The sequence below is a fragment of the Temnothorax curvispinosus genome, unplaced genomic scaffold (assembly GCF_003070985.1).
Source record: "Temnothorax curvispinosus isolate PA1 unplaced genomic scaffold, ASM307098v1 QBEX01013831.1, whole genome shotgun sequence".
NCBI classification, from domain to species: domain Eukaryota; kingdom Metazoa; phylum Arthropoda; class Insecta; order Hymenoptera; family Formicidae; genus Temnothorax; species Temnothorax curvispinosus.
Genome location: NW_020223611.1, coordinates 9,824 through 25,700, shown reverse-complemented (window position 1 = coordinate 25,700; position 15,877 = coordinate 9,824). Strand labels below are relative to the sequence as shown.

The 15,877-nt window shown below is 32.9% G+C and overlaps 1 protein-coding gene across 1 annotated transcript; it reads left to right on the top strand.

The window, feature by feature from the left end:
• Positions 1-9,743: 9,743 nt before the first annotated feature.
• LOC112464035 (cytochrome P450 9e2-like) lies at positions 9,744-11,685 on the top strand. The gene has a single exon (XM_025030806.1). It carries the CDS (start codon positions 9,806-9,808, stop codon positions 11,339-11,341), a length of 1,536 nt encoding a protein of 511 aa, XP_024886574.1. The 5' UTR covers positions 9,744-9,805; the 3' UTR covers positions 11,342-11,685.
• The last annotated feature ends 4,192 nt before the right edge of the window (positions 11,686-15,877 follow it).

Below are 15,877 nucleotides of genomic sequence, written 5' to 3'. Positions count from 1 at the left end.
GCATAGCGGACAAACATACATACATTCATTTTTATATATATAGAGATTATTAAGATTCGGTCAATTATTTCCCGAAAAATTGGAAAAATTTCGGATACCGGTTCCAATAAAGATCGGTAAAGAAAAACTATACAGTTTATAGCATTCCCCGGGAAATTCTACCCCTGTTTTATATACAATTCTTTAAAATTCGGTCAATTATTTCCCGAAAAAATGAAAAAATGTCGAATACCGGTTCCCAAAAAGATCGGTAACAAAAAATTATACACTCTATAACACTCTCCGGAAAATTCTACCCCTATTTTATATACTTTTGGTAAAAATTCGGTCGAATAGTTCAAGAGTGTATAAAGGACATACATACATACATACATACATACATACATACATACATACATTCATTTTTATATATATAGATAGTAATATTTAAAATTGGTAATATTTCATTCCGATGTGTGTGCGCGCGTGCGCGTGTATATGTAATTTATTGTAACAGATATTAATTTTATTACTATTTTTAATATATTTTGAAAAGGAAAGATGCTTAAGTATTTACAATAATGGATGTCATTTTTATTATTACAGGAATTAATTATAAATATATATTCATTTCTGTACTCTCGGACAGCACACATGTCCAAAAGCGGGATATAAGACGTCTAAAAGACATCTTAGACGCCTTACGAAAAAAAGATGGCTAAAAGACGTCTAAAATTTTATATCCCGATTTTGGACATTGTGCTGTCTAGGTCGTATGTAATAAATAGTTTTTCTCCAATTTGTAGTAAAAATCGTAGACCTACAGGTTTAACAATATAAATGATATTTATCACAATGCAATGTGAAAAATATTGCTTTGATATTTGAATTATGTCAAGCAACTAAGGTTTTCGATATTAACTGGATTTAAAATTGATTTTATATCTTATCAGATTATTTATTTATAAAACTTGTAATAAAACTTGATTACAAACTTGATGTTTTGGCAAAATTTGTCATGTGACTTGCTTTTGGAAAGATAAATCAAATGTATTTATACTTGATACTTGTAAAACAATTTGTCATATAATTGTAGAAATCTTTAAAGTGTTTAAAGTATATAACAAATTTTGTTGTTGTTGTTGTTGTGGTGCTACAGATTAATTTGAGCTTTACTCTTCTGAATTAGAATCGGAGACTCTTTTTTCAAAGAGATTGTTAGCGTCACGCCCAAAACAATTGTAATAAAATTGTATAATAAATTAATTATATTGTGATAATTGTTTTTAATATAACTCCTTTCAATTCATTTGTCATACAATATATATATGGATAAATTATTGTTTATGTTGCCAATTTTTGTTTGATCTGCAGTTGATAACTGATCAACTATTGATATTATTTTCACTCCCAGCAAATTTTATAACCCAGATCTAACCATAAATATTGGCACGATGGCCGCATAATGCACGTACGCGTGCATGGAATGCTGTTATGTGATGTCCAGATACTGCCGCACCTGACGAACACAGTGACGGCACTTAACGGCGCTTAACGGGCAATGCAGGCAACATGCTAGCATTTTGCAGGTCAAAATTTTTGGCATTGTGTATAAGATATAACAAACAATACTTATCGTGATAGCACCGTGTTAGCACTGTCTGCTTATCCCTTAATTAATTATACGTTTTATACATGACTTTAGTCTATTCATAAAAAAACAAAATTGTTTTTTCTGTCACATTTGTCTGTACTTACAGAGGGTGATTTTATCGAAGGTTGGTATATTAGTTCTCATGCTATCAATCGTCAATTTATTTTTACCCCGATAGCCAAGCGTGCTAGCACGACAGTGCACACTGTGCTCAGTATGCAAACACTATGCTGTCTCTGGCTGGTATTTATAGTCGGTTCTTATTTCAAGACCGTCTTAAGATGGCTCTGTGATTGGTTCATAACATCTTAAGATCGTACTTAAAGGGATCCTGGAGTGACAGCGACACTGACATAATCGGTCTAAGCAACCCTGGAAATATTTCTACAAAATAAAAAAAATAAAAGTGTAGGAGAGAGTAGGGTAATTGAGAACGGCGGGTAATTGGGAACAGGCTAGATAAGTAATACATCCCCCCGCACTACACCGTCCCGAACCTATTCAACGGCTGCATGCAGGCTGCAGCAGCCTGCGATGTTGCCATCTCCCACTTATGATACACCTCTCATGTCTCCTTGCAGTGCCAGACTAGAGTCAAGCTCAACAGGGTCTTCTTTCCCTGCTAATTTTTCCAAGCCCGGTCCCTTGGCAGTGGTTTCGCTAGATAGCAGATAGGGACAGTGGGAATCTCGTTAATCCATTCATGCGCATCACCAATTAGATGACGAGGCATTTGGCTACTTTCATCACGCCCTTTGGCGCATCTTACCGCTTCGAGTCAGTGCGGTTCCTGAGAACAACGGGACCCGGCTTGAGCGATCTTGCAGGATGCATTGGATCGCTCCTCTGCGCAACGGGTTACCCCAACAACAAGGATACGAGATCCAGCATAACTTTCATCAAGAAATCTCAGTTAGGGGCGAAAGACTGTACGATCGGAGCAAGGCCTACAAAGACTTCGGTCAAGCCCATACTTCCACTCATCCAGCTAACCACCACCCCTGAGAGTCCAACACCTTTTAGCGGGGTCCCGGAAGGTGCCACCCGCAAAGACACTCCCCGGGAAGGGCACCCCGCCGCGCTCAATACTCGTGTCGAGCCTCAGCTTACGTGTGACGAGTCGCCGTCGTGTCGAGTGTCGCCACTCACTACCATGTGTCGCATCAGCTGATCGTTTGATAGGTATTCGGTACATGGTGGCCCAAGATACCCATACGTTACTCTGACGGGAATGTACCCGATGACACCGATCACGTTGATCGGCCGAGTGCCCAGGGTGTGCACTCGTATCGCCTGAACCCCGTTCGCTACCCGGCAAACCGGGTACCCGGCGAGCACCAACTTGGAGGTGGGGCAGACTTGAGGCTGTGAGATCTTACGCCTTCTTGCGAACGAGCAACTACAACCCCACGGGGCAGGAAGAGACTAAGGGTGGCAGCCCCCCCCCCCCGCGCCTTAAGAGAGTCATAATTACTCCCGCCGTTTACCCGCGCTTGCTTGAATTTCTTCACGTTGACATTCAGAGCACTGGGCAGAAATCACATTGCGTCAACACCCCCAATAAAGCAGGCTGCAATCCCACTCTCCCCTACTACAAAAAACTATAAAATATAATTGCCAGAATCTATTAAATTCTACATGAATTTAAGAAGTACTACAAAACACTACATGAAAATGCTAGAATTGGAACACTTTTGTAAATTTTTGTATTTTTTTAGTGCATCTTGATCTATAAATTTTTCGGTAAAACTACGCCAAACTACAACTAATACTGATATTCTACACATTTCTATATCTATTTGAGTACAGTAGACTACAAGGAAATACTAGAATTAAAACACTTGTGTAGATTTTTCGTAGTTTTTGTCAAAACTTGTAGTTATATTGCTACAACTTGAATCTATAAATTACGGGACACCTACTATTAACGATGTTCTATGTATTTTTATACCTAAATAAGTACAGTATACTACAAGGAAATACTACTTAAAACAGTTTTGTAAATTTTTGAAATTTCTTGTGACAACATCAATTGGACTACACATTTTTGGAATCCAAACTACATATTTTCACAAAAAATTCTAAATTTACAAACTTTTATTCCAATTTGCATTTCTTTAGTATATTTTAGTAAGAAATAATGGTTGAAAAAAACCTCGATTCGAAAATATTTTAATACATAATAAACATATATTTTTATGGTACATTTAATTGGTTTTAATGGTACAATATATAGTAACAAACATTAGTCTCACAAATTATTTATGAATACACAGTTACTTTATATATATTGTGTTTAAAATTGTTTTCGACGTTGCAGCATATTTTTTGTTAAATAATGTTGATTACAAAAAGAAAAAAAAGCGCTTCTTTATTCTAACTTATCTATAAAATGAAAAGCGAGTCATTATAAAAAAAACCTTACCCAGCACCACATACACACATGTCTAAAACCGCATAAGACGTCTTTTAGATATCTTTTAGCCATCTTTTTTTGTAAGACGTCTAAAAGATGTCTAAAAGATGTCTTTTAGACGTCTTATCCCTGGCGGAAAAAATTTCTATGAATAACTACCAAATTTAACTAAAAATAGAAATTTATACATTTTTGTTGAAATATTTAATTTTTTGTAGAAATGGTTATTTTTTTGTAGAAATATTTTCGAAATAGTATCACAAATTACAATGTTCTCAAATCAAGAAATTATTGCAAGTAGTATTTTATGAAAAACTACAATTTATAAAAAATAGTACAAAGATCTACAAATTTTAAAAATTTAAGAAGAAACAAAATCTTAAAAAATTAAAACATCTGCTTACTTATAGAATACTACAAAAATTTACAAATGTGTTCCAATTCTAGCATTTTCATGTAGGATTTTGTAGTACTTCTTAAATTCATGTAGAATTTAAGGTGATTAAGCCATCAGAGCATGTTAAAGAAAAAAATCCGAATTAAATATATGTTATAAAAAAAACCTAAATACGCTTAAATTTGCAATTTTGAGAAGATCTGACGTCTAGTTTTTGAGATATTAAATCTCAAAGTTGGCATTTTTAACATAGGTTTTATGGAAAATTGTACCGGAAACATACATTTTTCGAGAATTTCACTCACTGTCTGTAAAGAAACAAGTTTAAAAAACTGAAAATAACATTATTTGATTCTTCTAGCACTTGTTAAGTATAAGACAAAACGACGTTGACGTGTAATAAGGCCAAAAATTCAATCAAAAGTTGATGAATCGTCGCGTTTCTTGTCGGCCTTTCGATCAGCTGTACGCGACGTGAACATGTGGCAACGCCGCGCCGTGTAGTGTTTTCTTTCCACAGCACTCTTTTGCAAGCAAATCTTCCGTTATCGAAATTGTTTGTTACCTTCCATTATTTTTTAACTTAAACACAATACATAACCTCACTCAAACACATGGCACTGGCATGATAGCTGCCTACAGCGAAGAGATGCAATGTCGCGACATTTCTCTTGTACGAATGTCAACTGAAGTCAAATCTTGAACTGTTTACATTTATCAGTAGATAAATTGATACGTAATTGAATGAAAAATTACATTATAAAACCAGTAATTATACAAATGTCTAGAATATATCCATAAAAATGGTTTTTCTTAAAATAAAATTTAGCCCTTATATTGACTCATATGGTACATGGCCCAATCACCTTAATAGATTCTGGCAATTATATTTTATAGTTTTTTAAATTTTGTAGAAATATTTCCGCCAGGGATGTCTCGCTTTTGAACGTGCTTGCTGTCAGTTATTTTTTTGCAGAAATATCTACGAAATAGTACCACAAATTACAATGTTCTCAAATAAAGAAATTATTGCAAGTAGTATTTCATGAAAATCTACAATTTAATAAAAAATAATACAAAAATCTACAAATATTAAAAATTTGAGAATCAACAAAATCTTAAAAAATTAAAACATCTGCTTACTTGTAAAATACTACAATTATTACAATTGACTATAGAAATCTACCACAATTTACATATCGTAAAACTATACAAATTAGAATCTAATCCAGTTTTTAGTTTCTCATAAAATACTACAATTTTGTATGAATAGTAACAAATATCGATTTGTTTGTACAGCTAAAAAATCTATTACAATTATGGCTAATTAAAATTTGTAATTTTTAGTTAAATGTTACAAGTTCTTACACAAATCTTCCAAAATTCATTTATTATTAATAACTTCTTAATTCGCAGAAGTCAAAATACTTATGTTTTTATTTTCGTATAATTTGCTGTAAGACCCAATAGAAAAATACACATGTACAATTTTTTACCTAGTTAAATTTCTGACTTGTGAATGATTGTAATTTCGCATATAATACTACAAGGTCCTATAGACAACGACAAAATTCTTAAGCCTTTTACGAATCGTGAATCCATGGAAATCTACATGTATTCGCTTTTTTAGACTTTTATAAGATACTACAATTTTCCATGGAAAGGTTGAAGGTTTGGTTGAAGGTCTGTTAATTTTCATGTAAAATTGTAGTATCTTATAAACATCTAAAAAAGCAAATTTATGTAGTGAACGGGGATTGTTTCGCCCCGCTCCTTTGACTCTGGCTTATACATGCGAGAAAATGTGGTAACGTCACGAACTTGAGTCTCGCTGTTCTGTTCATATGACCGTGGTCAAAACTTGTATTTCACATAATTTTAGAGCGAGTACTCCTCCGTTAGCGCTCGTAAAGGTTAGGTGCTTAAGTTTGAGGTGGTGTCATATTGTGGTGCTGTATAAATACTGGCTGTACACTTTTTGCGTGGGTGCAGTCGCTGCGACGTTACTAAATCTCCATTGTTATTCGAAGCACGCTACGTGAACTGTGATATGGCCTGTTTCAATAGCCAATATTACAAAATTTTACACGAAAACCATTGTTTTTCTCAATATTTCTGAAAAGCTTTAAAAGATCTATAAGAGCTCCGTTTTTTGAATCTCTGGTAGGCCGTCTTCATATAATTAATATCTCGTTTCCTGCCTCCAGGAACCCCTCTGCCATAAGAGCTCATGTTAAAAACTGTGATTTCAAAATTTATTTTTGCAAATTTTTACACGATAACCGATGCTAAAATTTTTCGAACACTTTTCTGGCATCTCAATTTATACGCCCATTAAGTTTTTTTTTTTTTTAATTTTTAGATATATCCATTATCTGTAGAACCTCCTTTACGTTATTATATTGCGATCATATACATACAGGGTGTTTTTTAAGTAATACATAAACTTGAAGGGGATATTCCTTGACTTATTTTAAGAAGAAAACGAAGCAGTTTAGAGCACATGTTTATAGGACTTTTTCTTCTTAAAATAAGCCAAGGAATATATTCCTTTCAAGTTTGTGTACTTATTTAGGTAATATCCTGTATAATAATCCAAAATCTGAATGACACGAAATTATCATTTATTAATAATTCTATTAAATTAATGTATTTACATTATTTAATGTATTTACATTATCAAATAATTACATTAATTGTATTAATTCGAAAATGTGATGACAAGTATGTTGATGACAGCAATAAATAATATTAAACAATTTGTATTAATAAACTATTTTATGGTAGTATTATTTATTTTTAGGATCAATATTGATTAAGGATTTTATACTTTTCTCTGTGAGCACCATTAAGATATTAAGTATATATTTTTTAAATATTATTAAAATAAGATATGTTATTTTACATTTTTTGCTGCTATTAATGTTTATTAATAAATTCCGGTAAAACAGTTTTTTTATGTAAAAATATATAAAAATAAAATAATTATACATAAAATATGTTTGTATAAGTTTTCTTCTTCTTGTATACTCTTTATCGGTGTACATAAGAAAAGTGTGCAAGTAGAAACTTGCACATTGCTTTCTCATAGTTTTTAAGTGTGCAAGTAAAAACTTGCACATTGCTTTCTCATAGTTTTCAAGTGTGCAAGTAGAAACTTGCACATTGCTTCCTTATAGTTTTTAAGTGTGCAAGTAGAAACCTTCGCTCACAAAGCTCCTCTATGAGGAAGCTTGTATTTTATTCGATACATAATTATTAGTATTTATTTGTTTTGGCTTTCTCATAGAGGAAGCTTTGTGAGCGAAGGTTTCTACTTGCACATTTAAAAAACTATAAGGAAGCAATGTGCAGGTTTCTACTTGCACACTCAAAAACTATGAGGAAGCAATGTGCAAGTTTCTACTTGCACACTTTTTTTTATTGTGATAAGTTTTATTGCGGCTAATATCTGTTATACTAATACCTGTTATACTATTACAAAAATCAATTAACCCTTAAATGCTCTGTGGGGTCCAGCGGACCCCAGACCCTTTAGAATGAAATGTTTTCAAATGTTCTTGCCAAAAATGGAGCTCATGCTCCCATTGATGATAGTTGAGTGATTGACCTACCCGTTTGTACACTTAGCAGTACTCAGTTTACTTAATTTTTTATACTATGTTGAAATTGAAATTTTAACAATATAAGCATTTTATTCTCTTTTCTAAGCCTTGAACAACATTAAAAAAAATTTTCATAACTAAAGATTAAAAAATCAATGAGTAAGGAGACATTTTTCATGCTGGGGACTTTTAGACCCCTCATGTCATTTACGAGATTCTTGAGAGGTGTGGCATTTAAGGGTTAAATAATTAATGTTTTTACTAAAATGATCCCTACTAATTTTTACATTACATGGTCCATATATGGACTTTCGCACATGGACCTTTGATCGCGTATAAAGCTGGGTCTAATCAACCTAATCTTAAAGAATTATATATGAAATAGGGGTAGAAAGGATTTAAAAATATAATAAAATTAGAAATAAACCGATCTCAAAATTTGCGGAAATTAGAGCAACCACAAACTTTTCTACAAAAGTTCTAAATTTTATTAAAAAAGAACCGCTTTACCGATCATCGCCAAATTCAATCCCAACCTTCCTTACATGATACTCTATCAATTAAAATAATGTATCTCAATATATAAAAAATTACGAAAGTTAGAGCATAAACAAACAACAAAAGCGTACATGTACATATACATACATACAAACACACACGCACGCACGCACGCATACAGACATTTTGTACAAAAGTGATTTTTCGACGTTTTAAAACATTCTAAACACTTTGCCAAAGATGCTTGAAAAAAAATTTTTTCCCGAAAACAAAGCTTCCTCTATGAGGAAACAAAAATAGTAAAAAAAAAGTAATTGAAGTAATTAGAAAAATAATTTTTGCATTTTTCTTTTTTATAAAAAGTAAAATTGTGATTTGGTTATATAATATTCTGTATATAATTATAAATCATAATTTATACGTTTATTACATTTATATATGATTAATTAGAACATTAAATTATTAGAAATAGGCATTGCAATTTTTTTCATATCCTCAAACTTCATTTTTAATAAAAAAGCATTGCAAAAAATATCATTTTTATTACTTTTTAATTTTTTTACTTATTATACACACAGAGATTATACAACAGAAAAAAAACATATTACATGGATATATTTTGTAATAATAATATACATTTTTTTTTACCGGAGTTCTATCTCGGATGTTAAATCCATTATGTACATATAATATACATTAATATTATATATATATATATATATCTTAGGTAGTAGAAAAACGTCTATATATATATATATATATATATATATATATATATATATATATATATATATATATATATATAGATATATATAAAGACGTCACTCTGCTACCTGGGATATGTATATATGTATGTATATAAGCATAGCAAGCGTATGATGAATTAATGTCAATTAGGTAATTTTTTAATTATTTAATCATCAATAACTTTTGTATTGAAATCCAGTTTTTATGGAAATATGAGATAGATTTTTTTAAATGGAATTATTAATGATTGACTTTGATAGAAGTTATAATATTAAAGAATGTCGTTGTGCGAATTTAAATCGCACAGCTTATTTTGTGTAATTACTGACAAGTGATACGTCATGTATTATCGCAAATCTCAGTATGATACGATTCCGAGAAGCGTTTCTCCCCCCTTCTATCTTGGTTTTTTCACGTATTACTCAGAAGCGCTATTACGTACGCACTTACAACGTTCTACGCCACGTCCGACGAAGTATCTCGTTAGTCTGTTATCTCATCGCATCAAAATGGCTTCGACCTTTGTGCTATTACTGATTACTCTGGTCGTCATTGGCGTTCTGAAAATTGTCTCTGTGCTGCATCACGCGTATTTTTACTGGAAGAATAAGGGCGTACCTTATTTGCCAAATTCGCTATCGTCTTTTGTAACAGTTTGGAAAGTGTTTTTGGGCTACATCACATTCGCCGACTATTGCGAATATGTATACCGTTACTTCCCAAACGCTAAATATTTTGGAGGGGTGGATTTTTTTACGCCTGCCATAATTTTGCGCGACCCCGAGCTGATTAAAGACATCATGGTGAAAGATTTTGAACATTTCCCGGATCATCGCACCTTCGTTGACGAAAAAGTGGAACCGCTGTTTGGCAAGAACATCTTCTCCTTACGCGGAAATCGTTGGAAAGAAATGAGGAATACGCTGAGCCCCTCTTTCACCGCCAGCAAAATGAAGTTCATGTTCGATTTGATATCAAAATGTTCTCACGACTTCGTCAATTATTTGGTCAACCATCCGGAGCTCTGTCACACGATCGAAACGAAGGCGGTCTTTAGAAGATACACCAATGACGTAATTGCTACGGCAGCCTTTGGCATAAGTGTGAATTCTATGAAAGATCAAGACAATGAATTCTATATAAGAGGAATTGAGGCTACCAAATTTTCTTCCGGGCTACTAGTAACTATTAAGATCATATTTTTACGTGCGTGTCCATGGCTCGCTAAATTAATAGGTCTAACTTTTTTCCCGGCGGCTACGTCCAAATTTTTCAGGAAGATTGTAGGGGAAACCATTAACGCGCGCGAAACACAAGATATCGTCAGACCGGATATGATTCATTTGCTAATGCAGGCTCGGAACAAGGACAGTGCCAGTGCGTCCAAAATGACATTGGATGATATCGTTTCGCAAGCTTTCATCTTTTTCTTTGCTGGTTTCGATACCTCCTCGACTCTGATGTGCTTTGCTGCTCACGAACTGGCGGTTAATCAAGATATTCAGGATCGCCTGCGCGAGGAGATACAGCAGCATCTTGCCGAAGGAAACGGTGAGATTTCTTACGAGTCGCTATCGAAGATGTCTTACATGGACATGGTGATTTCCGAGACTCTCAGAAAGTATCCACCGGTGATCTTCATCGATAGACTTTGCACTAAGGAATACGAACTACCTCCGTCGCAACCAGGCTGCAAAAATGTGATCGTCAAACCTGATAACGTATTGATGTTTCCCGTTTATGCTTTACATCGCGATCCAGCATATTTTCCAAACCCGGATAAGTTCGATCCCGAAAGGTTCAGCGAGGAGAACAAGGACAACATTGTACCGTACACTTATATGCCATTCGGTCACGGGCCTAGAAAGTGTATCGGCAATCGATTTGCTCTTATGGAGACTAAGATTCTGATAGCTCATCTTTTGCAAAAGTTTACTTTCAAGACAGTAGAAAAAACCGTCGAACCAGTTGTATATACTAAAAAAGAGTTTACACTGCAACCTGTTGGCGGATTCTGGATTGGCTTGGAGAAGAGAGAACCGTGAAAATCTTGTGCGAAATACATATTTTACGATATAGTTGTATTCGTAAAAATATTATCGCATTTTTAACTTTCAAACTTTTCAACGTTTTTAAAGATGATTAAAGTGTACAATAAGAGTTATTTATGATGTATTATTATCCAATGCACAAATCAAATGATTAATGATGCTAAAAAGAAATGAAAAAAATTGATAAGCATGTGCACTTGTTTAGACGAGTATACTCGACGTGATCAAGATCATCGTTTTTTATGACTTATATAACTTCCACTTGTTTTTATGACTTATGTAACTTTTACTTGTAATACAGCATGAATAGAGACGGTACCGTTAATTCTTTACAATAAGAGTGAATATTTGTATCGCGCAAACATTTATCGCATTTTATTGCTTTTTACCTAGAAAAATTGGTTTGCAATATCGACAAAATAATATTGTTGACCAATTATTTTGTTTATTTTGTTTTATTGGCAAAATAGTATATAAAAATAAAGACATTTTTAAATAAATGAACAAAACGTAATTGTTCATTGTACTGAATTATTTTGCTGAAGTTTATTAATTGGTTTAACACAGCACTATTGTTGATCTGACAAATTTTAACATATTTAACATATTTTTTAACAAACAATAATTAATTGTATAGAAAAGAAAATAATTTGCTAATTGTAGAAGACATTTTAAAAATTATTTTCGACTTTTGGGGTCAATACTTGTCATGCGTAAAAGTGCGATTTCATTGGCGCTAGAAACCAGCGGCAGCGTCAAGAAAATGTAGTGGGGGAAGAAGTTCAGACCGTCTCAACTTTTTAGCGTACCGCAAAATTCAACGGAACTTCTTCCCCCACTACATTTTCTTGACGCTGCCGTTGGTTTCTAGCGTCAATGAAATCGCACCTTAACAAAGCAGCTTCACCCCACTCCTCAGTAACGCTAGAGCGTGCGAGCGTCGGTCATTCCGTGGCAGTGCTTTGTGGCGGCTAACTAAATTATTTTGTTAGAATAACGAATCATTTTATTGGCCCTGTAACAACGCAAAAATTTAATTTTTGATATATCTACAAAATTTTTGCTTCTTTAAAAAATAATTTTTCAGGTTGTTGAGACAATTTCTTTTCTTAGTTCAAGTTACTTTCATTTTTAGTTTATATTTTCTTGTAATTTGTTATAAATATAAGCATTGGACGTTATCTATATTATTATATTTTTTGAGAAAATATAATAAAATCATTAACAATTGATGCAATACACGCACAATGTGCGTATTATATGCGCATTTATCGGGGTCTCAGTGATGCATATGCAGTTACGCGAGAACTAGTGTCAGCCGTGCGCGTTGTCACGATCTTAAATTAGTAATAACTCGTGAACTGTTGGTCAGCAGTTGGTTAGGTTGAGAAATATTATAAACGCCGTTTCGTCAATTTTAATATCCGGATTACATGTATTATGGTATTATGGTATTCATGTTTTTCGTTTGAATCTTCTAATCAGCTTCGGGCGACTGCGGCCGAATACAAGTGACGTATTAAACTTTTGGAAAGAAAAGAGGTTTTCTGCGTATGATGTAAAATTAGTATTTTATCGTAAGAAATTACTGATAATATAAATTGCAATGTTATCAGTATATCACGTACATATACATGTATGTATACGCTGACGGGTGTATGTGCAATATAGAGGAAGTGCAAGTGTGGTGGAATATTCTAAGCCTTTCTTAAGAACACTTGAAAACTATTCAAGATAACTGAACTCAGTTTTCACTGACAATGAGTTGTAATGTCAAATTTTGTTCTAATGTGTTTCTAAAAATTTTTGTTTATCTATATAGTATAAGTTTAAGGATGTTTTGATTATACAATCCCTGCCAAAAGTTAGCTTTCAATAAGAAATTACTAAAATGAAGACTTTGCATGTACGTCAAACAACTCAAAATTGTTTATATGTTAGAAAGGATTACCGTTAACACTTTGAGTATGGTTTTTTGACATTATTAGTATTGTCTAAACAATTAAAAAATAAAAAAATTTTAGCAAAAAGTTTTGAAATTTAAAATACAATGTCTATGATGTATGTTTATAAAAAACGTTTTAGAAACATCTCACCGGTTTTATTTATATTTACCGCAAAAATGTTGGATCTCCATACGAGATAATGTTGATTTTACCAATTTTAAACTTAAACAATTCTTAAATCGTTTAGTAAATCACTTACAGAGTATTTTTAATTGAATTTAAAAGAAACATTTCAAAATTTCAGCCATTTCTGAATATATTTGAAATACCTCCAATACATCTTTAAAATTGTTATAACTCAGCAACCCCGTTTAGATGGATTCGTTTCAACTTTTTCAGGAAGACTAAAAGAACAATCTCATTTATCGACTTCTTACTGTTTTGAAGATATAGCCAAAACATCCTTAATGTTATATCAATTTTGTCAAAGATAAATTTTGTGGAAGGATATAATGTGGAATAATATTATCTTATGATATGACGTCTTTAAGACGTTCCGATTTAGGATATTGTACTCACTAGCATTCTCGGTAAAAAAGAAAATTTTTATGAGACTGATGGTATTTAAAAAGTTACTATTTGATTAACCTCCTCCGTTTGACATTTCAGGGAATTCGTATACGTATTATACACACAAACACATACACACATACACGCACGCGCACGCACGCACACGACCATTAAAAAAAAATGCGATTTTTCTACATTTTAGAACATTCTGAATATTGTAAACTAAAAAAAAATTTTTTTACGAAAACGAATTAATAAGGTTTCTCTATGAGGAAGCAAAATAAGTAAACTTATTTACTCATTTTTATTTATGTAATAATTGCAAATAAAAATATTATTTATAAATTGTTGCTTCTATATATCTTAATGCATGCAACAACTTATAAATAATAATTGTTTAATGTTTTAATCTTTACTAATAAGGCGCATATCAATAAAGAATCTATAAAACGTTAAGTTAACGTCTATTATTTATCTATCGAATCTCCATGACACATCTATAGTTAATTTATATATAACGTCTAAAAGATATCTATGAATACGTCGAATAGAAGTATGAAACGTGGAATTATACATAAATGTCTAGCAGACGTTTATAGAAAGTTATATAGAAATCTAATGGAGTATTCAAATCACCTATTAGAGGTTTTTGTTCTATGTAGATGGTGTCAACAAACAAAATTTCCATTGACAAGTACCACTCAAACCTACTTCTTGTTCAATGCTGTTGTTGTAGATGGTGTCAACGAACAAAATTTGGTTTTTGTTCTATGTAAGAATAATTCCATTTTCATAGATATTCAAATGTAAATTAAAAAATTATTAATATTAATAAAATAAATTTTTATTATGTTAATATTTGAAGTTATTATATCTCAGTTTTTATTTATAAAAAAGTAATTAAAGGAAAATATTCTACAACGCGTGACAATAAAATCGAATAATAAAATCTCCACTATCGGTAAAATAAAATGTACAAACACGACAGAAGATAATTGTTCAGTTATCTTATTTTCCTCGAGTACATATCACCTCGACAAAGTTAGCCCCCCCAAGTGGATTATTGATATATTTTTTTTTACCAATCGTTTGGTGGTTGATTGGTAGTATTTGGTACCGTATTCAAAACGTTCGGTAGTTTCTCGTTTTTCTAGGAAATCAAAAACAAATTTTTGATTTTTTTTTAGCCTCCCCACTTTGACTGTGGTTCTTTTTTTTAATCGATTGGCGATTGATTGGCAATGTTTGGTACCGCATTAAAAACTTTTGGTGGTTGCGCGTCTCTTTAGAAAATCGAAAAAACATTGATCTTCTCTTAGCCCCCCCCACTTTGACTGTGGTAGTTTTTTTTTTTTAATCGATTGGCGATTGATTGGCAATGTTTGGTATCTGGATACCGCATTGAAACCTTTTGGTAGTTTCGCGTTTTAAAAAGAAAGAATTAATTGTCAACAAATTTTTAACTTTTTTTAGCGCCTACACTTCGACTGTTGGGAATTTTAAATTCTTTTTTTACCAATCGTTTAGTGGTTGATTGGTAATGTTAAGAGCTGTAAGTTATTGAAATATTTATTTTAACATTCCAGTTATGTATAGTGACGATTGCACACATTGTGGGCATTCAGCAGCGCATACGTATGTACACGCACTAGGCTCTGGGCTTAAGCGGGGCTCACACACTTCTGCACAACGCATAATGCGTAAGTATAAGAAAATTGATTGGTCTATTTCCTTATGCACATGTGTATGGACCAATCAATTTTCTTATGCTTACGCATTATGCGTTGTGCAGAAGCAGAGAGAAACCTGAGAGAGGCCACCCCGGCATTTTTCGTCAATTTTTCTGTGTCGCATTTTCCGACGCGCCGCCTGAGAAAGTGCAACTCAACTACGTCGTTTCGCTCGGTAACCGCACATGGTTTGCGTCCGTGCTAATGGTTCGTGTCCGAACTAGTCAGTTAGAGGGGATGTGCTGCGGCCGTGGCGCACAGTGAAGCCGTTTGCGCGAATCGCG

What these genes read in the sequence shown, in the direction of transcription:
- LOC112464035 (XM_025030806.1), top strand. Translation starts at nt 9,806, where the DNA reads ATGGCTTCGACCTTTGTGCTATTACTGATTACTCTGGTCGTCATTGGC.